This window comes from Phytophthora sojae, assembly GCF_000149755.1.
Source record: "Phytophthora sojae unplaced genomic scaffold PHYSOscaffold_11, whole genome shotgun sequence".
In the NCBI taxonomy this organism is placed as follows: domain Eukaryota; phylum Oomycota; class Peronosporomycetes; order Peronosporales; family Peronosporaceae; genus Phytophthora; species Phytophthora sojae.
Window position 1 is genome coordinate 1,175,406 of NW_009258125.1, and position 27,918 is coordinate 1,203,323.

At 50.5% G+C, this 27,918-nt stretch overlaps 10 protein-coding genes across 10 annotated transcripts; 3 read left to right on the plus strand and 7 right to left on the minus strand.

The window, feature by feature from the left end:
• Positions 1 to 234: 234 nt before the first annotated feature.
• PHYSODRAFT_306221 (hypothetical protein) lies at positions 235 to 1,531 on the minus strand (the record flags this gene model as incomplete). Its single annotated transcript, XM_009538070.1, has 4 exons — positions 235 to 986; positions 1,046 to 1,163; positions 1,210 to 1,399; positions 1,440 to 1,531. The coding sequence occupies 4 exons, from the start codon at positions 1,529 to 1,531 to the stop codon at positions 235 to 237; spliced, it is 1,152 nt and encodes a 383-aa protein (XP_009536365.1).
• Positions 1,532 to 2,364: 833 nt separating this feature from the next.
• Avh1b122 (Avr1b-1 avirulence-like protein) lies at positions 2,365 to 2,814 on the minus strand (the record flags this gene model as incomplete). Its single annotated transcript, XM_009538071.1, has 1 exon — positions 2,365 to 2,814. One exon carries the CDS (start codon positions 2,812 to 2,814, stop codon positions 2,365 to 2,367), a length of 450 nt encoding a protein of 149 aa, XP_009536366.1.
• Positions 2,815 to 3,308: 494 nt separating this feature from the next.
• Positions 3,309 to 4,702, minus strand: PHYSODRAFT_306223 (hypothetical protein; the record flags this gene model as incomplete). The annotated part of the gene is made up of 5 exons (XM_009538072.1): positions 3,309 to 3,567; positions 3,870 to 3,940; positions 3,989 to 4,124; positions 4,336 to 4,539; positions 4,611 to 4,702. The coding sequence occupies 5 exons, from the start codon at positions 4,700 to 4,702 to the stop codon at positions 3,309 to 3,311; spliced, it is 762 nt and encodes a 253-aa protein (XP_009536367.1).
• Positions 4,703 to 6,578: 1,876 nt separating this feature from the next.
• Positions 6,579 to 8,678, plus strand: PHYSODRAFT_306224 (hypothetical protein; the record flags this gene model as incomplete). The annotated part of the gene is made up of 4 exons (XM_009538073.1): positions 6,579 to 6,945; positions 6,969 to 7,364; positions 7,408 to 7,884; positions 8,080 to 8,678. 4 exons carry the CDS (start codon positions 6,579 to 6,581, stop codon positions 8,676 to 8,678), a joined length of 1,839 nt encoding a protein of 612 aa, XP_009536368.1.
• A 459-nt stretch (positions 8,679 to 9,137) lies between these two features.
• Positions 9,138 to 9,635, minus strand: PHYSODRAFT_306225 (hypothetical protein; the record flags this gene model as incomplete). The annotated part of the gene is made up of 1 exon (XM_009538074.1): positions 9,138 to 9,635. The coding sequence occupies one exon, from the start codon at positions 9,633 to 9,635 to the stop codon at positions 9,138 to 9,140; it is 498 nt and encodes a 165-aa protein (XP_009536369.1).
• A 4,170-nt stretch (positions 9,636 to 13,805) lies between these two features.
• Positions 13,806 to 14,165, minus strand: PHYSODRAFT_526474 (hypothetical protein; the record flags this gene model as incomplete). The annotated part of the gene is made up of 2 exons (XM_009538075.1): positions 13,806 to 14,019; positions 14,080 to 14,165. The coding sequence occupies 2 exons, from the start codon at positions 14,163 to 14,165 to the stop codon at positions 13,806 to 13,808; spliced, it is 300 nt and encodes a 99-aa protein (XP_009536370.1).
• Positions 14,166 to 14,961: 796 nt separating this feature from the next.
• PHYSODRAFT_526914 (hypothetical protein) lies at positions 14,962 to 15,483 on the minus strand (the record flags this gene model as incomplete). The annotated part of the gene is made up of 1 exon (XM_009538076.1): positions 14,962 to 15,483. The coding sequence occupies one exon, from the start codon at positions 15,481 to 15,483 to the stop codon at positions 14,962 to 14,964; it is 522 nt and encodes a 173-aa protein (XP_009536371.1).
• A 3,641-nt stretch (positions 15,484 to 19,124) lies between these two features.
• PHYSODRAFT_365951 (hypothetical protein) lies at positions 19,125 to 19,274 on the plus strand (the record flags this gene model as incomplete). Its single annotated transcript, XM_009538077.1, has 1 exon — positions 19,125 to 19,274. A coding segment is annotated over one exon (150 nt), but the record flags the coding sequence as incomplete, so codon positions are not given.
• Positions 19,275 to 19,639: 365 nt separating this feature from the next.
• On the minus strand, positions 19,640 to 20,587 carry PHYSODRAFT_527785 (family 3 putative glycosyl hydrolase; the record flags this gene model as incomplete). The annotated part of the gene is made up of 1 exon (XM_009538078.1): positions 19,640 to 20,587. One exon carries the CDS (start codon positions 20,585 to 20,587, stop codon positions 19,640 to 19,642), a length of 948 nt encoding a protein of 315 aa, XP_009536373.1.
• A 6,124-nt stretch (positions 20,588 to 26,711) lies between these two features.
• On the plus strand, positions 26,712 to 26,903 carry PHYSODRAFT_288819 (hypothetical protein; the record flags this gene model as incomplete). The annotated part of the gene is made up of 1 exon (XM_009538079.1): positions 26,712 to 26,903. A coding segment is annotated over one exon (192 nt), but the record flags the coding sequence as incomplete, so codon positions are not given.
• Between the last annotated feature and the right edge of the window lie 1,015 nt (positions 26,904 to 27,918).

Here is a 27,918-nt window from a genome sequence, read left to right on the forward strand (position 1 = left end):
CAATCCCAGTAGGACATATCTACTACGGTTAAATCACGATTTGAATCGTCTCGTCGTCCCAAAATTCCTCGCAGATGTGACGAAGATAAACCTCGCGGAGCACCGGGCGGGAGGCAAACTCGAAGATCCGAGACACCACGTGGTGATCCAACTTGCATATCACACGTTGAGCTCGAGACACCTTCCGTCGCTGCAGTTTGCCTTTTGTCGTCTCGCTTCGGGGTGCCATCACGCTCAAAACGCAATCTTGCTCTCTATCGGGAGTCTCAGCGATCGATTTATCGGCTCCAAGTGGTATTTCCTGAATTCCTTCAAGTATCGGAGGTCGTGGTGGTCCACAACCACATCGAGGTATTCCAGGCTTCGGTTGACCTTCAGCATCTCGAGCATCGCACTGAAATCGGTGTCGGAAAGCGCAGGGTAGAAGTTAGCAGGAACGATATCCCACCCAGGCCACGCCTCGACGAGACGAACTCGAAGCCGCCGCACACACTTAGAAAATGGATGGGCCTCGTTGCTCATAGCGGACGCAAGATCTTCGATGAAATACCAATACCGGTGTAGTGGTGGTATTGTCTGGCAGTTTGCGCGCAACTCGACAACGTTGAGTCGTACATCAATGAACAATGTGCACAATGCCAACTCCACCAAGTTCGGGCAATGTTGGAGAATCATGTTCGCGTTCAGGTTTTCGATTGGACCATCAATCGTCAGAAACAGTAGTGAAGGCCCAACCACTTTCAGGAAATCGCACAGGCCATCTGAGTTGGATGGGTCCAGCTTGTCAAAGCCAATTGTCAGTGTTGTCACGCCCCCTGAATCACCGATCTCTACTTTCGAACCATCAAACTCCAGGTCGACGTTGCATCGGCCGTAGCCAGGAATCAACACGTTCACCCACTCGCTCTCGCCATCGTCGCTGAAAGTTCGCACGAACGGGATCTCAGAGTCAAATTGCAGAGCACGGAACCCCCTGCGTGGTCGACCTTATTTATTGAATCGCCACTGAATTTTAGCGCCAGATTCAAAACGGCATCTCTCTCACCAACTACTCCACGTGGAGATCCAGAAAGATACTCTTCGGGGTGATCAGAAGCCAAAACAGCCGAAAACGCCTCCACGTCCGCGGCACTCATGCTCCCAATCGAAATCAAAGCAAGAGACTTCAGAGACGAACAAGTTCGGGCTCGACTCGAAAAGAATGCGTACGCGATCCATTTCCACCAGCGCGCAGTTGTAGCTGGGTCGTCTGCTACCAGTGCCAGGCGCATCGAAACGTGTCTTGTAGTACGATTGAGTACCATGCTGAACACATAGCCTCGAACTCCAAGGGTAGGATGATATCTTCGTAGCCCAGATACAGCGAACCCACTTGAAGAGGTTTGCTTCTTCTCGACCGCTGCGTGGAATAGAAACCCATGTTAGTCAGATTCCCAGACCGGCGAGAAGTGCCAAACACTTGAGTCATCAGCTTTCCCAGGATCAGCTTTGCGTCACGCTCGTCAATCATGCGTTCTCGCTCCACATACATCGTGAGGGATAGGTACGAAAAAAACACATTCTCCCACATCATTTTCTTCACTTGAGCTCCAAGTTCGGATGTCATGACAAACGCGGAGAGGTCCGCTACCATCGGCTCCAGCACGAGCGTGCTCCTCATCCCCTCGACCGGCTTTGGATCATGGTCTTTCCAGCTGTCTTTAATCAACCGCTCAGCTTTTGAGATCGCCTCAAGAGGCTCTACCGCTCCTTCCATCAACAGCGTCCGCCTCAAGATCCACAAACCACACTCGTACCGGTACTTCAATGTCCACGCGTCGTCTACCACTTGGAGCAAGCTTGGCGATCATCTCCAGTGCGTCATCGAACTCTGGGCTTGGGTAGTCGCGTTGGTCCGAGCTGAAGAACATCACCAAATCTTGAGTCAGTTCTTCCATTTGTTCCTTGCGGTACTTTGTGTCTCGAATCGTCAGGTAAAAGCGAATCGGAATTTCTTCTTCAAAAACTTCTTCTCCTTCTTTCCCGAGGTACACGGCGCAGTGAGTCTCCAGTAAGTATCGGAACGCCTTCTGGTCCACATGGGCGACTGCGGCCAAAAGTGCCCGCGCTTCACGAACATTCCGAAAAAAAGCTCCGAAAGCATGATCATCTAGTCTCAAGAGACGCCATATCGCTATTTGTGAGCTTCTTTTAGCAGATATTTTTGGAAATCATTTTTGGAAATCGTACTTTTAGAATTCATCGCTGGAATTGTATTCATTTTTGAGGGCACATGAAATGCACCAGCTATTTATTTCTCGCTCTCTTGATGATCATCGAGGTGCCAAATCCAATGAATCCCACCACAACCAGAGCAAGAGTCGCTTAGACTGCCTCCATGACGCTAGGTACACGGGGGTCCTCAGTCTTCGCCAACAATTTCTTTTGCAACCGCTTCGCCTTTGTCGGGTCGCTCAAAGCTGCCTTCAGGACGGGATCTTGCCGCGCAATGTTCTCGATCCTGGCGAGCTCAGCCTTGGTCCCTAGTTGACCTTTCAGCTTGGTCAGGTCTGGCGACTTCTTGAACAGAGCCTTGAACTTGTCGAGACTTTGAGTGATCGCCCTCTCTTCGTCCTCTGGGTTAGTCGAAGTTGCAGCCTTGCTCACTGCGCTCGCACTGCCTCTCAGGTGACGACGCGCGTTCATGCCGGGGTCGCTATGAGGGTCGTTCTCCAAGTGTTGGGCTCGACGAGCAACACCTTCCCCAAGGACCAAACCGTGAGTGCAGACAGCGAGGACGGCCGCTAGCACTACCAGGAAGGCGGCCTGACGCATGGTGGTCTCTGGTTGAATTCTCGAGTGTCGCTTGAGAGCCGATCGCAAAATGAGCCTCCGGGACTGGATGTCGGCATGAGAATGGAGTACAGTTGCTCCTTATCGCTTGAACAGAAAAATCGCGCGATCCGTACAGTACCGTCATATTTTCGGATGACTAGATAAACTTTGCGGATTCGCTGGACTCTCCGCCAAGTGAGAGACGGGAAGTCGTGGATTCTAGCCACCATCATTCGTTGTATACACTACCCACTACCCACGATACAATGGCTTTGCATGTGTAGTTCTAACTAGTAGTAGTAGTATCCCACTTACAGTGGCGAATCTATCCGTGATGAAAGTTGGATTCACAGTAAAATGTATTGATCTTTTTTATATTCCGCTTCACTCGCAGGTATTGAAGTTTTTCTTTATATTTTGTTCGCTCAGCCAGTTTTTCGGGAGTCGCGCCTCCCTCGTACATTTTTTTTGTTTCATGTTGGTCATGAACATCTTCAACGAAAATAAAAAGTCTTCATCTGCCAGTCGGCGCAGAGCAGTTTGCCTTTGGTGCCTTTCAATTTGCTGAATAACGTTGAGACCCCCGAAGGATTCGTGCCACGCATTTCATCAACGTTATTGAGCAGTTGGGAGCTGCCGATGTCAGTCAAACGCTGCTTTGCGTTGTGGTGCCGATCACTCGGTACAGTTGTAGGTAGCTCTGTGGTATTTAGCTCGAGGTTCTTGACAGAGTTGGAGGCGGATGCCGTGTCGCTGATTGCTAACGTTATTATTTTTTTACATTAAAAAATAAAATGCCACGCACGTCTTCTTTTAAAGGTAGGGGATCTGATCACCTTGGCACAAACAGTCCGAAAAACTGTAGAGCACAATACAGCCAAAACAACTCCACCCGGCCAAGGTTCGATTGGGCCCTTCGTCGACTTTGGACGCTGGTGCTCAAAGCTTTAATGACGGGAGGCCGCTCCGAGATCTCGTGTCAAAACAACTTTTACCGTATCTTCACGCTGCCCAGCATTTCCCAGGTGGAACATGCTGGAGCTCGTCGGTCGTACCTCCTTGATTTTAACATTTGTGCGGCACGGAGTTGGACAAGAGGGGCCCGTTTAGACCGGCCTCGGAAGATCTAAAAAATATAACTGCGATGGATCGTGCGCGATCAGATACATTACACTGCTCGTTGTGTGGGATTCCTGGCCACAACAAACTTCAGTGCGATAAATCCGACAAACGCCCTCAAGTCCTGGGTCGTGTTTATCAGCTTGCCCAGGTCGATAGCGCACGTCTGCTGCAAGCTCTGGACGAACAGGCTGGATATTTTTGCATAACATTCAACCCACAACCTTATTCATGTTCAATGCTGCGCTGCACTCCATTGTTCCCCATTCATCTTGTGCTTGCGCTCGTTTCCAGCAGAATTGTCATACATGTACGTAGTTTCTTGGAAGTACTGAACGTGTTAAAACAGCCTTGGCACCCTGCAGGGCGCTCGACCCTCGATAATGTCTTGTAACCGCTTACGCCGGAGCTGCTCTCGTGCCAAAGCCTTGTCGAACGGTCCATCGACGCGAATATGACGCCGTACATGCGTAGCGAGTCTTATCGAGACGGGCGAGCGTCTCCGCTTCCAGACTTGAGGGCCATGTTAACGCGTAGTGGCCCTGGCACTTCTCGCACTGACGGATGGCATTCTCAAACATTTGCTCCGCAATATCGCCGCGTCCTCTATCAGCCACAATTTGCACAATGTTAGCTTGTTATCCACACAGCCAAACCAGATACAATTGGAAACGTACTTTGCATTGTAGCAGAGGCCCATGGCAGCTTGGACCGACACGCCAAATGCACAGCTGACTGAGATGGGTCTCACTGTGTGCATCTTCTTCATGGTGGCGTCGAAGTACCGCAGTGCCTCGTCAATCGGGCCCAATTCCGCGTACAGAAACCCACACACTGCAGCACTGGCCGGCTCAAGATCTTTGACAAGCAATAAATAAAACGTCAACCGTGAGATCAGATCATTCAGTGGGTAAGGAAGATTGACACTCCTTACATGGATTCTGCTTAAGATTTCTCTAACAGACACACAAAAACATTATACAACCATCGCTTTTGAGAATGCGTCCAGTCTACTGCGCACCTTTTCACTGCTCGCGGCGCTCAACTTCGACAAGCGCAAATACTCGAGCGTGCGCTCGTCAGGCCCAGAATACTTGTGTAGGCCTAAGCTTACTTGCATAACCTTATTCGTTCACTAAGCGCACAAAACAACTAGTAAGTTAATAGTAAAATGGGTGACCTTGAATGCTGCGAAGCCAGCCGCAGTTAGCACCGCAGCCAACGGGGCTCGACGATGGGTGGCTGTATGTACAGCACTTGGACTTGGCGATCCACTTGCAAAGCTGCGGGACCCACCGTCACTTTGGCGTATCAACTTGCGGAGGGACTGTAGCGTTGGCGCTCTACCAGCACTCGGGCGGAGGAACACCCGCTGCATTTTTAACGTTTCAGCGCCACCGAATGAATGTACATACCGTCGCCCGTGGTGCATGAGCCGACAGAGTTACAAGTAAACTTGTTCAGGATGTTTAGTTGAAGCGCTCCAGCGTGTATGCGTTGCTACCTACGACCCCACCAGGAAAAAGGTTGACTACGGTAGTGCAGCTAGATCAAGACTTGAATAGTTTCCTCCTTCCAGTTGTCTTCGCATGTGTGACGAAGATAAACCTCGCGGCGCACCGGACGCGAGGCAAACTCGAAAATTCGAGACACCGCGTGGTGGTCCAATTTGGATATCACACGCTGAGCTCGAGACAATCTACGTCGCCGCAGCTTGCCTTTCGGTATCTCTGGTCGGAGGGTCATCACGCTCAGAAACGTAATCTTACTCTCTATGGGGAGTTTCAACGAGCGATCGATTGGCTCCAGGTGGTACTTCCTGAATTCAGTCAGGTATCTGAGTTCGTGGTGATTCACAACCACATCGAGGCATAATCCTGCGCACAGATCTGGTCCAAAAATGAGACGGTTTCAAACGAAATGATGCCTAGAGTTTTCGAGATAATCGCGTTTGAAGTTGACCAATCATTTTTCGGAAATAACCGGACACCAAATTTTCGAAAGTGAAAACCACACGTAAAAAGCGTAAAAACACTCTTATTCGATTGCTTTTAGCGCGAGATTTCCGATAATATACGATACGTTAAAATTGAAAAAAATATTGAGGTCACACGCCCCAAATAAAATCGGGAATTTAGGGGGTCCGAAAATGGAGATACATGTATTTTTTTCTACACCCATGTCACTCCGCGAGTTCTTAACCTTTTGGAGCGTTCAATAGCTTAAACGAAGCACAAGACACGCCGCTTTCGATTGATGCGGTTAAATCGCGATTCGTACTTAGGTGCGTAAGCATCTTTTCGTTTGAAACCGTCCCAAATGGTGTACACTGTACGACTCTTGTCTTGTTTTTCAGTCCTTACCTGTAGTGGCGTAACTATAACTGTTACGGTGTGAATGACAACTGAGCAAAGAGCTGCGTAAACGTAGCAGACGATAGTAGACAGCATCCTTTCACGAAATCGGCAAGAATACAACATCCAATAGCAATAGCCGTTATCGACAGAGGCAATACGCCAGTTACATTGCATCCCGGTTGGTTTCGATGCGTGTGTAACTGGTTAATACTTTAACCAGTGGTTATACATGGTTACGTTTTAACTTGTAACCGGATACAGTATAATCATCTGAGCACGCACAGGAGGATGGAGCAGCGCTGGGGCTTCCTCGCGCCATGGACCGAAGTGTTACGCACCCGCATCAAGTACCGGTGGCCCGAGGCTGACGAGGGCATCTGGGCCTTCAAGAGGCGCTTCCTGGAAGTGTACCCCCCTGCACGGTTCGAGAACAGCAACCAAGAGCGAGCCATCACTGAAGCAGCGGAAAAAGATTTTCAACGCACGATCCAGAAATTCAGAGAAGCCTTGGCTCTGCTGGCGGCTGTGGCGCACGTGGACCAATCCGTGTGGGGATATTGGCTGGAGCACCAGTGTGGAGTGGACCTCGGAGTGGAAGGAGAAGAAATTTATGAAGAAGAAATCGCTGTACTATTCCAGCTTTACATGATACTTAGTAAATGGGGATACACGCCTCAGTTTCCCCCAAAATCTGGAGCAAGATCTCGCTCGTTCGGTGGTTCGGCGTCTACCAACGCACCGAAGCCAGCCAAGACTATCTGGTCGCGTTGCAGAATATCGCAGAGTTGGCTGGTAATTTACCAGCAGACAAGCCTGGTTTTGACATCGAGGTCCCGGCGCGACTGCTTTTCACAGAGACGAGTGATCCTTCTGATGGGGTGAGGGCCCTGCAAGGTATTTGGACCGCGGAGCGAATGGCTAAGGCGCAGTGGGAGATGTACGACCGGAACGTGGAGAACAAAGCGGTCGAGGCTGGGTCGCTGCGCTGCACGTTCGTGATCGAGCCGATGATTCTGGACTTTGGAGAGAGAGAGAGGGATGCCAGCCGAGTACGTCGATTTGGTGATCACGTTGGTACGTGAAAACTTGTGGTTTTCGCAAGTTTCCTTCTGGGCAGGAAAACTGGGGACGCTGTTCGACAACGTGCAGGAATCCAGAGTGGCTTTCGGAGAGCTGATGATGACCCTCTTTAATACTCCGCAGCGGCCACGCCTCCTGACGAAGAGGAGCTTCGCCTCAGATGGCAAATCTAGCGATGGGTCCTCTCCACTTCAGCTCGGCACGATTGACTTGAACTGTGACCACACGTTAACCTATCGTGATTTTAATTCCATGTGCTCGGCTATTGTGACCAACCAAACGGCCAGGAATGTCTCCATGTATCTAGACATCAGCTCGACGGACGATGGAGGCAGTCGTGAACGATGGAAGTGGCTTGCCTATGCCTTCTTCTCCAAGCGAACTCGTGGATACTCCTCGCTCTATCGCTTGGAGTTCACTTCGCTCGACAGCATGACCGTCGAGGACATGGAAGGTTTCAGCACTATCATGGCATCGGAGCATCCGGAAGAAGACCTTTGTGGAACTCCAAGAGGTCTAGTCGAAGAATGAGAAGCAACACTTAAGGCGGACAGTGAGATCCATTGCGATCTCAATGAACAAGGTCAGCCGCGGACGGGTTCCAGTCCGATATCACTACACAAGGAGATTGCATCTGTTCGAACGTTCAGCGACGATGGGGAGAGTAAGTTGGTGAATGTGATGATCTCTGGCTTTGGGTGGTGTCAAGTCCAACGACGCGACCTCGTGTTCTCGCAAGCAAACGCGATGAAAGCGAGCTCCCGTGGAGTAACATCACTGACACTAACATTCGCGGTCGAGAACGAAGTTGGACCTGTTGGGCTGCCAGACTTTTTAGCAGCCGTTGGGTTGCCATTGAAGATTCTTTCTGTCAGAGAATCGCAACTGCAACTGGATGACAGCATGATGCTTCAATACTGCCCGAAATTGGACGAGTTGGCTCTATGCAGACACCGGGTCGAGGCGCGCCTCAACTTTTGTGACTACCGCGCGACTAACCAAGAACTACCAGAGCTGGGCTGCGACTGGGATGATGTTCTGGCCTTGTTGACAAGGCTGCGCGACAAGAGCAGCCCACTTGCGCAGTGCGTTCGACGGCTTCGAGTGCAGCTATTCGATTGGGGCAGGGATTGGGACGATGGAACTGGTGAGGTGCGCAACGGACCAACTTCTGAGGATGAGATCAACGCGATGCGGCGCATGCTGGAGCTGAACGAGACCCTGGAGTACTTCGACGTAGTAGCTCCGAGTAGCTACCGCGTTGACATCAGCAACTTTCAACAATATCATCTCCAGCCCATTATGTGAGCGTTAAAGCTGCCGATCGAGACTAAAGTTGCGCTACTGAGCGTGATTGCCTCGAAGTCTGCAAAAGAGTCAAGCTGCAAGAGAAAGCATCAAGAACATGGTTCACTCTCTTCGATGAGTGCGCTGGATGAGCATGTGCTGTCGAAGATTTTCCTGTTTGCAGCCCCTCCGGTTCTTCGGCGAGTCTATACCTTCACACTTGGGAAGACCGTGTTCCCGTGCCAATTTGAATTCACACCAATGCCGATGAAATTATTTGTCCCAGTACTGGTCATTCAAAAAAATGAGCAGGCTTTGGCAGTCAGTCTTAACTTCCGAGCTGAATAAAAATAATGCAGACGTATTATATTTTTTTACCCTCAACAGCTCCAACAGCGCACAGCCAACCCAGGTAGAAAACTTCCCTTTACATTACTACTTGAAGTAGCTAGTTTCAGGATTGGAGTGGCCAAATGGTGCTTAACCAAGGCGCTCCAACTTTGGAATTGCCTTCAGGTTTCCTGGTTTCGGATATTTTTGCGCTTGCTCCGTCCAGCCCGACCTCCACTTGTAGAACTGCCTGAACTCGGTCTGCAGCTTGACCTTTTTAGTGGACCCGTAGAGATCAGCCAGTTTTTCGGGCGTCGTACCCGCCTTGAACATGACTTCCATCTTGGTCAAGAACCTCTTCTTCCGCAAGTCCTCGTAGTGCAGCTTCAGCTTACGGACACTTCTCTTCAATTTGCTGATCAAAGTTGAGACCCCCGAAGAAAGCACGTTGCGCTCTTCTTTGACGTAGTCGACTTGCGGTGAATCAACCACGCCAGCTAAATATCGCTTGCCATAGGCGTCGCTATCGTTTTGCGAGTCTGAAGTTGTATCCGCCGCTGTGTTCTGGCCAAGATCGAGAGAGGTAGCGTTGCTGGCAGCCAGGACGGCAGCCAAGACTGTGAGTACAGCCCAAGTAAACCAACGCATATCGGCGGTGCAAATTGCGAAATGGACTTGGAGTCCGAAAAAAAAACGCGATAGAAAAGATCCGGTTTCTAATGGGACAGTGCACATGAACAACACTCATGTTGTGTGTTACACACGCCATAATAAGTTATTATGGCGTGTGTAACACAAAGTCGGAGGGTCGGAGGGTTTTGGGTATGGTTTCCTGGAGGTGTTATTAATAATAACACCTCCAGGAAACCATACCCAAAAACCTGTTATTAATAATAACACCACCAGGAAACCATACCCAAAAACCTCCGACTCCGACTTTCTCCGACTCGTACACAAAACATGCGGATAGGAGGGGGGTCACCTTTAACTATCACCCAGCTACGCGCTACGCGCGAACCTAAAACCCCTAAAGGCTCGCTGCGCTCGCTGGGCCAGAACCCTAAGCCCGCTGCGGCTCGCACGCGTCGCCTCCGCTTGCTAGGTAGAGCACTGCTGGGTCCTGGGTTTGCAGCCGCGTGCGCACACGGACTGTCAAACCGCAGGCGGGGGCTCACTACGCTCGCTCCGTGCCATCCATCCCAAGGCTCCGACCAATGAGCGAACGGGACGACTAATCTATCTTGGACTGTGTATGCATAACACTTTGGGAAGGGGTAGGGTAATACTGTTATGCTCCGACCGCGCTTGACTGGGGATTTGTATACCTATCATCTTAAGTGCGGTCGGAGATTTGATGATATTCTACCATATGCCCCACGATTCCCACCAGGGTCCCACGCAGAGGAAGGTACACACTCGCGCACGCACGCGACAGTCATGGCTTTCAGGATAACATGGTGTTGCTGTACTATGCGGCAAAATGTTATACGAGTAGAAATTGCAGCGTGCTCTACATGTACAGTACACATAATATGAGTGGATAAGTGTTCGACGACATCAACAGCCAAGAGGTGTTCTTCTGGTTTGGTCATCCTAAGCGGAAGAGGTCTCGCGAGATACATGTACAGCGTTGTACCTGCTCTTGTGCTGTACTGTTGCGAGCTTTGGGATGGGAGGTGATATCGACAGCGGAACTGCAGCAGGCTACATACAAATTCCTATATTAGCCGTACAGATGCTAAAAACCAAAAACGGGCTGCTGGACCAGCAGTGCTGGTACAGAAATATGCTTTTGGGATCGATTTGCATATTTTGACAAGCGCTGGTACTTTTTAGCATAGTTCGTATGAGCTTCCTGTTTGGAGCCCCAGACAAGAACTGCTTCACGAGCGTACTGCGCTGTCGATAGCTCCACCAGCTCTGAAGAAGCTAAGTCGACCACAGCAGTGCAATACTTGTACTCACTGTCATAAGCTGTATACTAAGACGTAAGCAGGTTCGACGGGCAACCTTTTCTTAAGCCAGTATATTTCCCAACTATGGTAACTGTATAAGGTTTCACTATAAACTCAAATAAACCTCCGTAATTTCGCCCTAAATGTACTATTTTAGGTAGCTTGCCCAAACACCGCAAATAGCCCCTGCAACACGGCTGAAAATGCATCGCAGCCACGAACCTGTGGTGCCGCCCCACCGCTCGCCGCCGCCACCGCTCGGCTGCACGCCACCATGCGAGCTGCATACACGTAGATAATACCCATAGTTAGCAAACAACAGAGCAAATAGCACCGCACGCTCCATATACCCCACGAACCTTGCGTTGCCGCGCTGGTAGTCGCTCCATACCTGCTAGCGCTTCCCCGCATTCGATTCCCAGCGCGGTAAATTCACGAATGGCGGGTTGTGGGTTGAAGTCGGGTAGCGCTGTCCTGTTTAACGAGAAACACGACAGGTTATCCCACTGTACGACCTTTCAGCACATTTGAATTGGTATTATAGATGGATTGGTAAATAGACTGGCACTCACTGTGCTAGTCCTGTAACAGGACTCCTGTTAACACGACAGCCCATCCCTACAGACTGGTACACGGGCTGATAAATGAGACGGTTTCAAACGAAAAGATGCTTACGAACCTACGTACGAATCGCGATTTAACCGCATCAATCGAAAGCGGCGTGTCTTGTGCTTCGTTTAAGCTATTGAACGCTCCAAAAGGTTATGAACGCGCGGAGTGACATCGGTGTAGAAAAAAATACATGTATCTCCATTTTCGGACCGCCTAAATTCCCGATTTTATTTGGGGCGTGACCTCCATATTTTTTCAATTTTAACGTATCGTATATTGTCGGAAAGCTCGCGCTAACAGCAATCGAACAAGAGTGGTTTTACGCTTTTTACGTGTGGTTTTCACTTTCGAAATTTTGGTCTCCATTTATCTCCGAAAAATGATTGGTCAACTTCAAACGCGATTATCTCGAAAACTCTAAATGGCGCCTAAGCATCATTTCGTTTGAAACCGTCTCAAATATACTTGACTTCAATATAGCATAACTCCAAGGATGCTGTCCTGTTTAGGGCAAATCGAGACAGCTCTTCCATTCACTTTTTCGCTACTGACCGAATGACAAACGGTTTGTATTGTAGGCTTCAGCTCACCATTGCTATGCTACGCCGAGTACTGCGGCCAGCAGGGCACTGCTAGCAAGGTTCAGCCAGCGGGGCCAGCTTGCACGCCCCAGCCAACGGCGTCTTCCAACAGCGTAATGGCCGAGCTCTCGAACCAGCTTGTGTGCGTACACCTAGCTAGAATTGAACTCGATAGGCATACAACATTTAATAGTAACATATGTTCTGCATTCCTCACTATTTAATTAATTCTTTCTCAGCTTTGCAATGCAACCGCTATTGTCTGGTCCTGTGTCGCTGCTGGTAGCGCGTTGCTAGCCCGACATACAAATCCCTATATATTCGGCGCTACATGGTCCTGCCTGCATGTATAGCACGCTGTTAGCCCGGCATACATTTCCCTATATTATTAGGCCGGTATTCGGCGGTATCGACCAGCGCGCGCGCGTGCTGGAAGTAAGTAGTTGTGTAATGTACACATTTGAAGTAACAGCAAGTTAAGTAACAATAAACCTGTATTATGAAGTAAGCGAAGTAGCGATAAAAAGTAAGTGAAGTAAGCGAAGTAACGCTAAAATGAAACAATACATGGACTCAGGGACAATTGTACCTTTTTAGCGTGTATAATACAGGGTTTAGTATGGGGGAAGAAATAAAATTAGGAATAGGGGGGACATTTGTACCCCTGGGGTTAAATTCGAAAGCACGTGTACTAGACACAGTCCTAACGAAGTGTGAATGAATGATTATCAACCAGGGCCCTTAGTGGGTCCGAGACCTGGTCTCCGCACAATCTCACTTGCACGAAGACCTGGGAAATAACTGACAGCTGGTGCGCAGCTCCGTTTTACATAATCACCTGGATTTACATGTCGAGTGCATTGTGGTTTATCCGTGTCAAACTCCCATTTTTCTTCGTCAGTGACTGCGGTGTTGGGGTCGTCTTTGAGTGTCTGGGGGCGGCAGCTACGGCCCCACTACTGTCGCTAGCGGTGATGTACGTCTGGAGGCTTTTATGTGTCCCCATCATGCAGAGTGTCGTGGTGATTAACGAATCGTAGGGGGCAGCAGTGAGCAGTTCAAGCTACTAAAAGAGCTACGGAAAGCGAGAAGAGCAGGAGAAGCACCTCGAGGGGCTCTTTGCTGCTGACCAGAAATATCAGGCACAAGAGCGGAGACGAGGAGACGGACGACGATGAAGTGGCAAACCGCGGGGAGCCTGTCCGCACCGTGAATGTTAAGCTGGAGAGGCATATTTCTGGTCCGCCAGTCGCACACGAGTAGCGGAAAGTAAGCCAAGGTAAACGCAAGGAAGGCATCGAGCGGGTGGCTGTGGATGTGGGATAGCATAGTGCACGTATTGTCATGTCCACAGCTGCATGATAAAGCTTGGCTCAAGAGGTAGGTATGGTGTTTTCCAATTCTCTATCTGGCGCGTGTAACGTGGAAGTGCTGGTGATACACTCGTCGAGCTCGAGAATTTCATTGAGATGTATAAAAAACAATTAAAACAAAAGCTGCAGCAGAAAGTAAAGAGGCCTCGTGCACGCAGTTCGATCTTTCAGTCAAGCAGTAGCACTCATTTCTGCTGCATTGTTGCTGACAAAATCAATATGTATTGAGAGCTCCGCTTAAGAGGGTCGACGATCTAACCCTGCAATTGTTTGGCTACGCCCAGGAGATTGCTGTGGTCATGCAGGCGAAAGCCTGCTGTGAAGTTCATTGCGGTAAGCGGAGGCTTTCGTGACATTGAACACCGACGCGACCCACGACGCAATACCCTGCTGTATGGAAGCAGGTTTTTCTTCGGCAACACGCTTTGAAATCACCTCCATGTAGTAGAGCACGTAAATTCCACAATCCACCATGTTCGACGGTTGGGGGGTTGTGTCAAACGCGAAGGCGCTTGACGCAAAAGCAGTGGACTCTGATCCTGATTGTTTTTCGTGAACGTTTGCCAAGAACCACTCTAGCACGTCAAACGCGTAAGCAGGACTATGAGCCTTTCTTAGCGAGTTCACATGGTAAAGCTTCGTGGGCCCCGCGGTCATGAAGCTCTCAACAATAACCAGGCCCCAGTGATTGCGTCCAGACACAGGCAGAAGTACATAGCGATAGGTACTCCAGTCGAACTGCTCTGCCAACTCATCGAACAATCGCAGTTTCACGCGTGGGTTTCGGGTGTACCTTGCAATTTCCATCAGTCCGTAGAGCTCAGACCCACATCAGCAAACCACGCCTTGCTCTCTCGCCATGAACCGGTAAATGAAATAGCCCAAAGCCGTTTGCGTCAACGGACGCTCTGGTAACAGACTGTCTAAATTGTCCGGGTATACATGAACGACGCGCTCTGCTTGGGGGTCTTTCCACACGACCAGCGGGGTTTTTTTTGACGATCGCGGTCTGAAAAACTTGTTCGGGGTGGCACGCTTGGTTTCATGCTTAGGCTGGCTTAGCGCGACAAATTCGGCATCGTCGTCGCTTGTCGCCCCTCCAGCATTCTTCTCCTCGCTGTTCGCGCTATCAGGTTCATGGCCTTTGCTGCCTGGCTTGCTGTCCGACTCGTTGTCCGACTCGCTGCCCGACGCACTGCTCACGCTGTCAACGCTGTCGCCGTCGCTGCTGGCATCACCAGATCTCTCACCCGCGCCTGTGGTGCTCCGATCGACATCGCTCTGACTGGTAACGTTGTTGACGTTGGTACTTGCAGCATCTTCACTGTCTCTTTTGCTGCAGGACCTGGAATCAGGATTTCCACATGAGTTATTTGCACTTTTAGCAGTAGTCTCGTTACACGTTATCTCTGAGTTGCAACTAGCCCGGTCGTCCCCCGTGTCGACAGTTCCACTAATACTTGCCACGCGCTTCTTCTCTGTGGTTTTCTTGCATGCGTTTTCTTTGTGGTTGACGAAGACGACCAGCGGGAGGTTGATCGCCAGTTGACGGTGACACTACGGAGGTGACGCTGGCGAGCGTTTCTTGCACGGCACTCGAGGCCTCAGCATCGGTGTACAACGCCATCTGCGTTGAAGCTGCTCTTAGATGTTGTGCGTTATACCTCGCAATTACTTCAAGTCGCCCTCGCTCGACGTTAGGCATGCTGACAGCTATCTGGGCGCTTATGCACTCCACAACTTCGGCCGAGCGTGCCACAACTTGGTCAAAGTCGCCTTGGCGGATTGCATACCCAAGGGAAGTGATCTCGGCGGTGAATGCAGCAACTAGCAAGTCCGCTTGAAACTCGTCAAATTCGCGGAGTCGCGATCGAGTTTGCTGGTCAATATGTAACACTGCACGTGTCGGAAGTGCCGTCTCCGTCGTTAATTCTTCGTGCACTTCCTCCGGGGTGGTTACATCTGCTGGAACCATTCTTGGATACCGAGTCCGGGCTTGACGCCCGTTGGCTATCCCCGTCGGGTTTCCGTCCAGCGAGAAGCCTGTGTCCGGATTGTCGAGCATGTACTTCCTCCGGGTATCAGGGCGCTCGCCTAGCCAGCAGTTTCGCAAGGCCCTACCAGCACGAGATCGTAATCAGTTACATGCGGCTATGTTGACCCCGGGATCGTCTTGAGCAGCTTGTTCGCGTGCAAAGCGTGCGGCTCTAGAAAAGGCGACGTCTGCGCCATGGTCACTATCGTAGACCCAAAACCCTCTGTGGCACCTCATCCGGAGCGCGATGGCTTTAAGGTTTGCAGCAGACGGATAATTTGGCACTGAGCTCGGTCGATTCCCCGCGTCTGGTCGTGGCGCGTGCCCCAACCATCCCTATTTTGCTATCGCAATGTCACATTGCACCAAGTGCCGCGATGACACGCTGGCGTAGCTACCGCAAAGCATTGTTGCACTATCCACCACAGCGGTACAGTGCAGTACCTACACTGCGGTTGTTACCGCAAAACTTCTCTGCGGTACTTACCACCAAAGCTCACTGCGGTACCGCACATTGACACTGAGGTACCGCACATCGTCACTGAGGTACCGCACATTGTCACTGAGGTACCACACATTGACACCGCAGTAAGTTGCGATACAGTCGTTTTCGTAATTTATACATTGCTCTCACCGGTTTATCCGACATTTTGTACGCTGCCACTACCAGCCAACTATAAACCTAGTTCATGCGCAACCTGGTCTACATGTTGAGATAACCAGTTCAGCGACTTCTGACAGGTTGTACGAATCGCTTCAACGTCGGCGAGAGCTTGGTCAATAGCATCGCTACCGTGTATCCGATTCTTCTTGCGATGTACAGCAGCCTTTTTCATTACCAGATCAATCACCTTGCGTGGTCGATTGAAGAAACGCCTTTCATGGCTATCACACCATTTCGTGCCAAACGTTTCTTCAAGGTGTTTAACCGCGTAACCACCTGGTAGTCCGTACGACCACTCGTTCCACAACTCGCGGACCATTTGAATACCACAGCTAAGCTTGTAGCTTACAACGTCTCAGGAACTGTCAGCCTCAGCGACGGTCTCGCTGCTTGATGGTATATCAGCGGTTGGCTTCTCCGGCTGGCCCCCACCAACAATTTTAACTTGGAGAAGCGCCGATCCATTGCTCAGTGGAGAAAGTATTTTGACGACATCAGCAAGAGTACCTTGAACACCTTCCAGACTTGTTTGAATGCCGTTTACTGATGCTTTGAGTTCCTGGTAAACACCATCAAGCTTTGCTTTTACCGCGGGCATTGCTTTTTTCCAGGTTTCGCTCACTTGGATCATCAACGGAGCTCATAGCAGCCTTTACATCTCTCTTGAACAGATAGGTTTCGAAATTCGCTTCACCCGCACCTTCACCTTCAGAGCAAAATGAGCAAAATCGGGACCGGAGTACTGGAAGTTGCGCTAGATAGGTGCGCATACAGTTGACCAGTTTACCTGTATAGATAATGTTCGGAATTGGAAAGTTCGCACGTGAACTTAATGAATTCGTACAGGTGCATCTGAGGATCAAATTCTGATGGCTTCGCAAAATGTAGGGATTTTGCCCACTGATTACACACTGATCTGTGCGCAAAAAGTGCAACGAGTGCGAACTTAAACGGCTGTGAAGGTAAAGTGAGGGTGAGGAACGCTTCGAAACCTATCTAATCTCTTAAACGATTCACTGTTGAAAATCTCATGATTCTATATTGGATGCCCCGGCATTTGATCAGCCAAAACAACCGCGTCTTGGAGTATCACAACCCGAAGATATTGCAACCGTTCGAGAAATCCACCACCAGCGATAGACTGTTCACACTCCCCCGCATGCATCTTTGCATGCCAATCTTCTATCGATGGGAAAAGCTTCTGCTGAAGATCTCGCAGTGGTTCAACACAGGCTCGAGGTATAAAATAACTTCCTCGGGTAGGCTCAAAACCTGCCAAAGTGCGCATCGCTTCTCGTGGGAGTGACGTGAGGTAGCATTTTTCCATGGCCTGGTTGTTCCCCCTCCCCAATCGGAGAATTTGGGCCTCACTGCCGCCCCCCCCCCCCCCGAGGTCCGCCATCTTAGCACCGGAGCCTCTCCCTACATGCGTTTTAGCGCGACTGCGAAGACCAATGATCTCCAAAGCACTAGCAATGGCTTCTCGGTGAACTTTATACGACATCGGTTTTGTTGGATCTTTCCCCGTTTTGAGCAGCTTCACGGGATACCATTGTACTGACTTCGAAAAATCGGGAAAATACTCCAAATCGACATGCCACCGCCAGAAAAAGTAAAACCCAAGTAGGCCGTGATATATCGGCATTCTTGTTCCTCATACATGCGCCTACTTCGATCCGCCCCACTTGGTTCGTTTTGCCTTGCCTCATAACCATCACCAAGGCTCGACAAGCCGAATAGCCTTCATTTTCCAGTGAAATTGAGTGGAGACCCGCTAATTCCATACGACGGGCCGATTCACCACGCATAAGCGCAAAATGGGAGAGCACAAATACCAGCAAATTCCTTAAACTTGTTCCAGAATCTCTCCGTGATGTCAAAAAAAGCGAGCAATTTTCTGGATCTGCTCAGTCGTCGTATAGCCATCCAGCATTGTATCCGCACCGCGATCGGCGAAGTCTTTCCGGCGCCGGTCATCCTCTTCATACTCCGTAATTTTGAGATGCGTAGTGACAGCATCATCCCGTGGAGAAGTGTAGTTATTAATCTTCAAGCGTTTTTGCTGCCGTCACAAGTCTACCATAGCAGCAACGTACCTGTTAACGGAAGACTTGCCAATTTTTCACATCTCCCATCGCGGCCTTTGCGACGCTTTTCTCGCCCAATGACGCACTCTTCGAGAAAAAGACGAACCTTGGGTCCAGTGACCGTGTGTCGAGTGAGGTCGTTGAAAGCGGCGCCCTTGTTGTTACACCATTGCTTGAACTCGTGTTGCTGGTTCGTGTACGCCCGGGAAGTGTTCTGCGGGCGAACGTTCGATGCCTTCGAGTACGTACGATGCACCGATTCCTCTAGCTGGACACTCATTCGCGTTTCTTCAGCCATATTGTCTACAGTGGTGCTCTCGTGCGATGCTAGTGCGGCCTGGTTTCTTAATTCTCCCTTGCTCCCGAGGAACGGTTGTGTTCAGTTCGCCACAAACCACCCACATTTATCGTATTTCATACAATAAGAGCGCAGAAGACACGTCGGCAAATGAAACAATTGGCGGGAACCCGGGTACCCATCGGGAACCCGGTTTTCCCAAAACTACCGGTACCCATGTATGATCAAATGTGTTGGAGTGTTGTTCTATGACCTACGTTGAACGTAGCTTAAGCTCGGTAGAGAAACGGAAGGTGAATTCGTCTTTGCTCCCGTCCTGTGTCTCTCATGAAAATCCAGACTCTTGCCTGGTACAGCGGTAGAGGGCTTTCCGGCCACATTGTACAGTAAGGTGGACTTTGACATGGTAAGGTACGTTATTCAGGTCTACTCAGTACCGGTGACAGATTAGTGGGAACTCTTTCATCGAGTTTGATGGTTTAACTTGCCCCACGGTACCAATATGGTGGCCGAAAATTAAATAAATAATTCGCGATTCGAGCCCGGCCAGACCCAGACCGTCAATTTAACGCTCATGTCGGACGACTGGAGCGTGTACTACTCGCAGATCGGCCACGGCCTCAAGAAGGTGGCGGAGGACTGCGACTACGTCGTAGCCATCAAGCCCGAGACGAACTGCGACGAGACGGCCGCGGCCAACCCGCTGTGCGCTACGTTCACGCTCAGCACGGGCGAGCACCCAGTACCTCGAGCGTCTCAAGGCCTCCGCTCGCCGCGTGGGCAAGATGAAGCTCAAGCTGGGTCTGTACGACACCCCCGTGCCCGGTGAGCAGAACTTGGAGCTGATCGGCAACAACGACGACGTCTCGGCGGCATCTCCATCAACGGCGCCCCGACCGTGCAGAACACCAAGGTCATGAACGCGCTGCTGCGTGATGATGTGGGCTTCGACGGCATGATGGTCACCGATTACGCCGAAATCGACCAGCTCACGGACTTCCACCGCACGGCGCGTAATGAGACGGAGGCCACTCGCTTGTCGCTGTCTCACGCTTCGGTCGACATGAGCACGTACGTCTCCTCGCCAATGACAGTGATGGTGTACTCGGCCTTGCTGGCCATCTCCTTGGCCGTGGCCAGGTCCGCCTCCGAGTACGTGCCGATCGGGTACAGGCCGTTGAAGTAGCTGAAGCTGTTGTTGCCCACGACCTGCTCAATACCGGACTTGGCGCTGAGCATGCCAGCGTCCACGGCGGCCTTGAACGGGGGCAGGAAGTAGGTCAGCATGTCGTAGTCACTCACCTGGACCGCGTCCTTGTCGTGGCCCGTGGGGGTCTTGGTGTACACCAGCCAGTGCTTCATGCAGGCAGCTGTGTTGTTGTTGCTCTGCATTCCGCGAATGATGGCCTCACCCATGACCGAGTTGAGGTGCGGGTCCTCGCCGAATGTCTCGAACGTGCGCGGCCAGAGCGGGTTGCGCGAGATGCCGAGGATGGGACTGAAGATCCATGGCACACCCGACGCCTCCGTGTCCCTGCCGGTCACGCGGCCCTGCTCGTACACGAGGTCGGGGTTGAACGAAGCGCCGCCGTTGATCTGCTGGCCGAAGAGCACCGCGCCCTTGACGAAGATGGCGCCGTGCACCGAGTCGACGCCGTAGACCATCGGGTGGCCTCCGTTCTCCTCCATGGTGATGTCCTGGATCTTAGTCACGACCTCGCGCCACTTCTCGGTTGTCCACATGTACGTGCCGTTCACGCCGCCATTGTTCAGCGGGCTGGTCAGGTACGAGCCCACGCGCATCTTGGCGAACTCGCGCACCTTGTCTTCGTCCACTTCCCAGGCGTCCTCCGTCATGACCTCGGACACGTCGATCTGGGTCATCTGGCCGATAATGGCGTCGGCGCGCGCGTCCCATTCGTCCGCAGAGACAACGGACTGAGTCGAGAGCCCCAGGGCCGTGAAGACGACAGCGGCGAGCCACGACTTCAACATGGCGGCTGGCTTGGTAGGGTCCACGTGATGCTTGTGCTTGGAAGGAGGCAAAATGAGCATGACCAAGGTGACTCACGCGTCGGCTTCCTAGCCGCTACGTACATCAGCAGAGGCACGAAGGAGTCCACTACCCTGTAGATGGCAGGCACTACATGTACATGTACCTCCTTCCATCGGCATTGCATTAATCAGGCGTACCGTCGCCTTGGTGCTTGGTGCTTCCGCTTTCCTTGAAGTTTTCCTGAGGGATTGTGATGCTTGCATTCCCGTGATTACCATAATCTGAAGTTTGAACCTCGTCTCATAGATACGAGTTCCGTTCACCGAAAGACGGCGCTCACGATTTTCGACGTTCGATCCAGACAGATATCCATTCTCCGACTTCCATGAGCAGCAACATAAAGTGCGTGGAGTCCAGAGCGCGCCGAGGGCTGTCAGAGAAAAGCATTCGCGATAACAAGTGCTGGTACTGCTACTGACTGTATGTAGGCAGCACACGGACGTTCACTTGGTCCCCACGCGCCGGGGGCTTCAACTTGTTCAAAAACGTGGTGCCCCATGTCGTGCCGATGAAGACACCGCAGATAGCGGTTTGCTCAGTTGATTTTAGCCTTAGTCAGCAGCTTAAAGGTCGCCTACAGTTGTAATTGGTTGGAGATAGTATTTATCAAGTCAATCACGATAGCGCGATGGTCTACCAGACTACATGTATGAGATTGAAATTCTCTAGTCTCTCGTCCATCTCCAACATACGCCGCATCGTTATTTAATAATCTCATCATCAACAGTCGTTCCCCACTCCGAATTGAAGACCCGCACTCGAACCCGCCGAATGCTTTGCACAAGTGGGCTAGTATTCTTGTCAATAGGACAAGTGCATTGTTCCAGTCACAACGCACAGCTCGCAACCACTGGTTAATAGGCGACCCGGAGCGTTCGCTCCGGGAGAGTACACAGGTCGAATTAATCGAAAGTTGACCTCTGAAACAAGGCCGTGCTCTGCCCGGAACAGCTCTGGATTTTACGTCGCTCTTGTGCATATAAAGTTACAGTGTTATTAGTTAGGCATTACGACGAAAGCATCGGCCACTGGCAGCTACATCATTAGCTATGGCATGTGGCAAGAGCCATATGACCGGCATCATTAGTGAAGACCCAGAGGTCATGCGACTCAGGCCTCATGCGCAGGCAGCTTCAGCACCGGAGCCGTGAGCTGATGCCGTCTCTCGAGAACGCGTTCCAGTAAGTTGATGGAGCTCGGTACCCCGTTCAACTCGACAGGAATCGTCAATAATCGCGGCTACATCTACGTAGACGGCATCGACATCGTTAAGATCGTCAGGGTTGGCTAGCTTGCTACAATCCTCAACTTCCCCTGTGTTATGTTGTGAATCAGTTTCTTCTTACTAATAGCGGTGCAATTTCTGGGCAGATGCCGCGGCTGCGAAGCAGGCTCAGGAGATGCCCTTGGGTCGTACGGGTCACACTACCGAAGTATAACCAAATGATGTTTTGTACCTTCCTATTCAGTATCAAACGGTCTTAATTCGTGCACTTGATCGGTCGGCTGGAAGTACAGATTCCATCTTACTCAGTTAGCGATCGCCTTACTGCATGATCACCATTAACGTTGTCCAGCTGATTGAATTCATGTTGAGCAGGTTGGGTTTTATTATGGACGATGATATGGTGGATAAGAGAATCAGTAAGCGTTGGTTTGAGTGATATTTTAGTTTTTTTTTTCGGCTACTGTCAGGTAGTTAAATAAGCTATGTACTGATATATTGGCTTGCTGAATGCTCGAGCACGATTTAGCCTGGAACTGTGGGGGATATTTAACGATGCCCACCCGGAAATTTGTTGCAATCGATTCAGCGGCCAACGGTGGCAACGCCAAAGCCACTTATAATGATTCGGAAAGTGTTTATTTACTACTGTAGCATGGAAACCAGGACTAAGCAAAAGACTATACATTGATTTACGGTTGAAAGAGGTCGAAAGCTACGAGATGCGGCACGAGATCCCTTGCTGTTACGTCAAGCCTCTTTCCTGTCTTCATTTATGGCGGCGACGGTTGACTCGGACATGCAAGTTCTAGTTGATCAGCTTGTTGCAACGTTGGGAACACGCGCGCTGTCTACCAGTGCTCGCTGCGCTCGCTCGTGGCATCGGTCCCCGTGCTGCCTATACCGTTTTCCATATTATAAACTCCAAACCCGGTCATTTTAATAAAATCTGATGCAAACCCGGCACTTCGTGCATATATTTTTGAAACCAATTTGGTAAAAGTATGAGTGTGTATAGGATACTTGGCGGTGCTGAGAAGCGAAGATACAACATTTTTCGAAGCAATGCCCCTCTAGCAACTGGGGCGGGATCCCGTTGGCATGTTGTTGGAGCGAAAAAAAATCCGATGGATGTCGCTTGAGTGGCGGATAAACTATCTATCACAGGTATATATACTTGATTAAAGGGTATGCAAAATAATAGGTAATTTGACTTAATCTCAAGCGGATGGGTCAACATAGCAGCATAATTTGATTAGATCGCAGGCTATCCAGTATAACAGGTATTTTAGCTATAAACATCAGCAGCGCTCAAACCCATATTTAGCAGGTATTTGATGTGAGAATAATGGCACCTCAGTGGCCTTCACTCCTGGACTCTGGATAAAATCCAGAGAACTGGTATTTACCAGTAATAATCTCAGCGAAACATGTTCAAATCGCAAGTTAATCTTGTAGCCATTTCTGTTAATAAGGCTTCAGAAATCAATCGATGAACATTACAGTAGCAGGATAACGTTACTGGCAAGAACGAATAGTTGCTAAATAAATCGTTTGCTGACAGTCGACTAAGTCGAGTTCTTGAACTACGTTAAGAAGCTACTGAGGACGAGCTTTTGGCCTCAAAACTGAACAAAATTAAATGCTCTGGGTCGGATCAAAAACGTGGTATCCACTCACAAACTATTGAGCTAAGCCAGCTAGATATACAGAGAGAGAGAGAGAGAGAGAGTTAAAGCTACTGCAGATCGTCAAAAGCACGAAACGTTTTGGTAGCTCACTGCTCGAAACCATTCCTGAGGTTTTACATGCGTAATCGATATATTGGTACATCGAAACTTAGCCGGAAGCTAAGGGTACTCAAGTTGAAGTGCACCCGGATAGATACCGATAATCGCAGATAGATTCACAAAGTGGTGTATGTACACCCTACAGCGATTCCAGGACTCTATAGTTTCTCGTTAAACGTAAATAGAGGACCTCTTACCCCCCTCCCCCCCCCAAAAAAAAGTGATGTATGTAGTCCACATCAATTTCACACGGAAAGAGAAGTGCTCATTCCCCAAACAGGGCTAAAGCACGCAACCCTGCTGCTATGAATTTTGATGCCACTATCGTATTGAGTGGGGGAAGTATCTAAGTATCCAGAGAATGACTGGAGCGCAGCATGTGCGGCGCACCGAAGTCGCTTGCAATGCAGATTAGACAAGTCTAGACGAGCTATCGCAGCACCCGCGAAGCCTTAGTAGTCAATCGTCAGAGTTTCGCAAAATGAGCTCATCCAACAGGCAGATAGATCGCTCTCTCTTTTTATTTTAATTTGCGCAACTCATCGCATCGTCTACATTCGAACCAGAGCTCGTTATGGTACAGAATCCCACCTATAATAACATGCAGCTATCCAAATCTGCAGTGAAGATATTATTAACACCCTCCGAGTCCGCTGAAGCATACTTTATCGCTGGGCAACGCTTGGCAATATCTCGTGCTATCATGTCTGCTAGCTTGAGCTACGTAAGCTGTACGCCTCAAGTGTTGAGAGCTTAGTGCATCGTCTCACATTAGACACGCTCGCCAAACATGGAACGGCAGCATAGTGTAGTCGTGAAATCCTTAGCACAAAAATGAATTATAGCATCATAGCATTTAGTGGTAACCTTAGGTTTTAGTGTGAAAGTTAGCAATCAACCGCTGAGATGCAGAGTAATACTTGTTGTAGCCATTCAAAGCTTTTAGATGTACTTGTTTAGGTTAACATTTCCCCTATTTTAGATAGAATATACCCGGTTTCGGTAAGTTACAAAAAATGTCTGCCGGCCAAGCACAGTTCTTCGACCTGTGAACAATAGATGGGACAGGCATTGGTCTTGCGCCATGTTACCTTTCGGTGCTGCGGCGGCGTGCCCTCCTCAACAAACCTCCATTGTGCAACGCTGCCGGTGTGCAAATACTGTACCGGTAAGTAGAGGGCCTCAGCGCGTACGTGGTCTCCTTGCCAAGGAGACACCCAAGGAGCCCTTGGCCACCAAGGGCCGGGGCTGCATCAAGCACCAAGTTGGTGCTTGATGCAGCCCCTTTCATTGAAGTTTCCTATGGGATTGTGACTATCACGAGTGTACAGTACAGTCTGAAGTTTGAACCTCGTCTCATACATGCGGGTCCCGTACACCGAAAGATGCCTACGCTGTAGGCCCTACAGTGCAGATTTCGACGCTTGATGCAGGCACCAAGAACACTAAATGGCCATCGCTGTTTTCAGAGGTCGATTGACTCGATGAAATGATTGCCGCGTAGAGCGTCACTACTCCCCGAGTCAACTCCAAGTGCGTTGGGGGGGGGGGGGTCTTCAACTTGTTCAGAAACGTGCTTTCCGTGCCGTCCCGACTGGTGAGAGGGTTCTCAGTTGATTCAATCCCGCATGTATTTAGTCTATGCACTCCACAAACGGATGAATGTCCCCATAATCGATCTTTGCAATCGATGCGTTCCCTTGCGATATGTACATGTATTGTAATACATGTACTCGGCTGTACGAGGACCTTCATATACAGTATCTATGTACATGACAAAGGCCTATCGCCGAAGGGATCTTTAGGCGCTGGATTCCAGCTTGGGTCCTTTGCCTCCATAATCCATACCAACTGCAACGACTAACAAAAGCCTCCACGCCAGCCGCTGCAATTCGACCGCTGGAGAAGCTAATGGCAGCATGAAGCCTTCCGTCGGTGAAGCGCGGCAGGAACGGCGTGATGAGACTTAGGGACCCCGGAAGCGCTGGTCTCGTCACAATCACTTATCTTGTTAGTTTTTTCACGTCTTCGGATGTGCTTGTACAGGGCTTCAGATGGATCAGGGTAGATTTAGTCGCCTCGAGCACAGAGGGACGATCCAGATCGCTAGTATAGACGACATTAATGCTTAAAGGTCTGCTCCAATAAGATCCCTTGGAGGCGATAAACACAACTTTGGACGCCAATCCGTAAATTCCCACATGCGCGAAAGAAATGATGACACGGCGGAAGGTACAGTACAGTACCAGGACAAGAAGTTACATCAGCATTGGCACGGGAACAGGATACATGTACAGTATTCCCAAGTAAGAAGTGCAGGGGCTGCAAACGGGAAAATCTTCGATAATACGTTCGCATCCAGCGCACCAAACAGATGGACAGAGCTGTGACCTTTCTCTTGTTGTGGACCTACTCAGCAGGAAATTCCGGCATAAGAAGACCCGCAGTTGAAGCCGTCGAACGCATTGCGCAAGAGGGCTACTGTTGTAGGTTAGCCTTGTCAACAAGACAAGAGTATCGTCCCACCTCCACCATAATATGTATGGCCATTGCTGCGCTCAGAGCTCGATAGACTCGTGGAAATGAGTGCCACGTAGAGCGTCACTGTTCCCCGCGTCAGCTTAAATTGCGTGGACGGGAGAAAGGTGCTTAGTGCCGACTGGTCACCAGTCTGGTGAGAGGGTTCTCAGTTGATTCAATCCCGCATCTTAAGTCTAACCTAAAAAAAGTTCCCGCTTACTTTCCGTAAATTATCCGGGGGTAAGTCTTACCGGTAAGGGCAAGTGTGAACACTTGCTAAGAGACATCAGAGCGGCGGAGAAGAGAGTGGAGGAGCAATGGAGAGCGTACTGTAAGGAAGTGGACGCCACGGGCACGAGCGAGCTCGGCCGCGACGCCAATTGGCGGTGTTGCAGCTGGTGCAGGAGTGGGACGTGCATCCAGCGGACAGCGTGGTCGACAGGATCGGCAACACTGGACCCCGGCCCCTCAGGCAGCATGAGTACTGCGAGCTCGACATGTGAGCTCACTTCCGATTTGGACGGCTAGCGAGCAGCCGGACAAGTCAGCAACAGCGCGCTCGGGAGCGAGCGTGAGACGAACGGACGAAATGTGGACGAAGCGTGGCTAGACGCCGCCACGGACTCGGTGGATGGCTACACGGCAGTGGACGACGGCAGAGTGACGAACGAGGCAGCACGTGGCTTCCAAGTCTCTCGACGGCTGCGACGAGTCGGGTAGGCGCGAGTGGGCGTACACCCGAGTGGCTAGAGACGGCGAGAAGATCGGAACTCAGTTCGTGCACGGCATGTAGACGTGCATTGTAGTTAGACGGTAGCAGATATCGCGACTAGTTCATCTAAATAAAATAGGTGCGGCTGTCAGTCGGACACCCACCGGTGCGGTGTCATACGTTTTGACATCGACGGCCAGACGGACTTCAGACCGCATCAGCACGGTCGCGACCAACCCCGAGCGTGTGGGGCTAAACACGTTGCAGTACCAACAAAGTCGAAGGAAGAAATATGTGACTTCAGGGTGCTTATGCTGCACCTTCGTGCTGAAACCGGTGATTGCGGAATTTAATGGATACCACATCGACGAGAATATTGTGGAAGTGGTGAAGGACATGGTGGTTGAAAATACTCGCGTCTCTCAGTTGTCACTGGGGCTATCGATTAATCGCAAGCTCAGATCTGATGAAACCGCGTCGAAGCAGCTAATGGGCCAGCTGGTGGCTCATGCATTTCGGAGTGCGTCGGGCGGTGCAAGTAGGCCTGGGTCGGACCCACTTCGGATAGGCACAGTCCACTTGGAATGTCCGTATTACTTGAAGGAGTTTGAGATTAAGGCGATATAATAGCAGTCAACCAGACGTCGAAGAAGCCATCCATGCGCTTGCAAATGGGCCATGATGATTTTGCTGGTAGCAGACACTGGTGGAGATGGCTAGCTTACGGCCTCTTTTCTAAGAGCGCGCGCGCGTCGTCGTCATTGGAGGATCTGTCGCTGATTTCTATCGGGAGAATCGCTGAGGAGAATGTGGAGGCATTTTCGGCCATCTTAAACTCGTGAGCACCCTGAAGAAGATCTCTACGGTTGCCCCCGCGGGGAGCTTGATGAACGAATTGCGGTGCTGAAAGCAGGATCTCCAGTTTACTATCGTTTCAATAATCGAGGCCAACGGCGAAGAGATGCCCGCCCCTTCACGTTCGAGGCTGACGTTGCCTCTGTCCGGACTTTCAGTGACGACGGA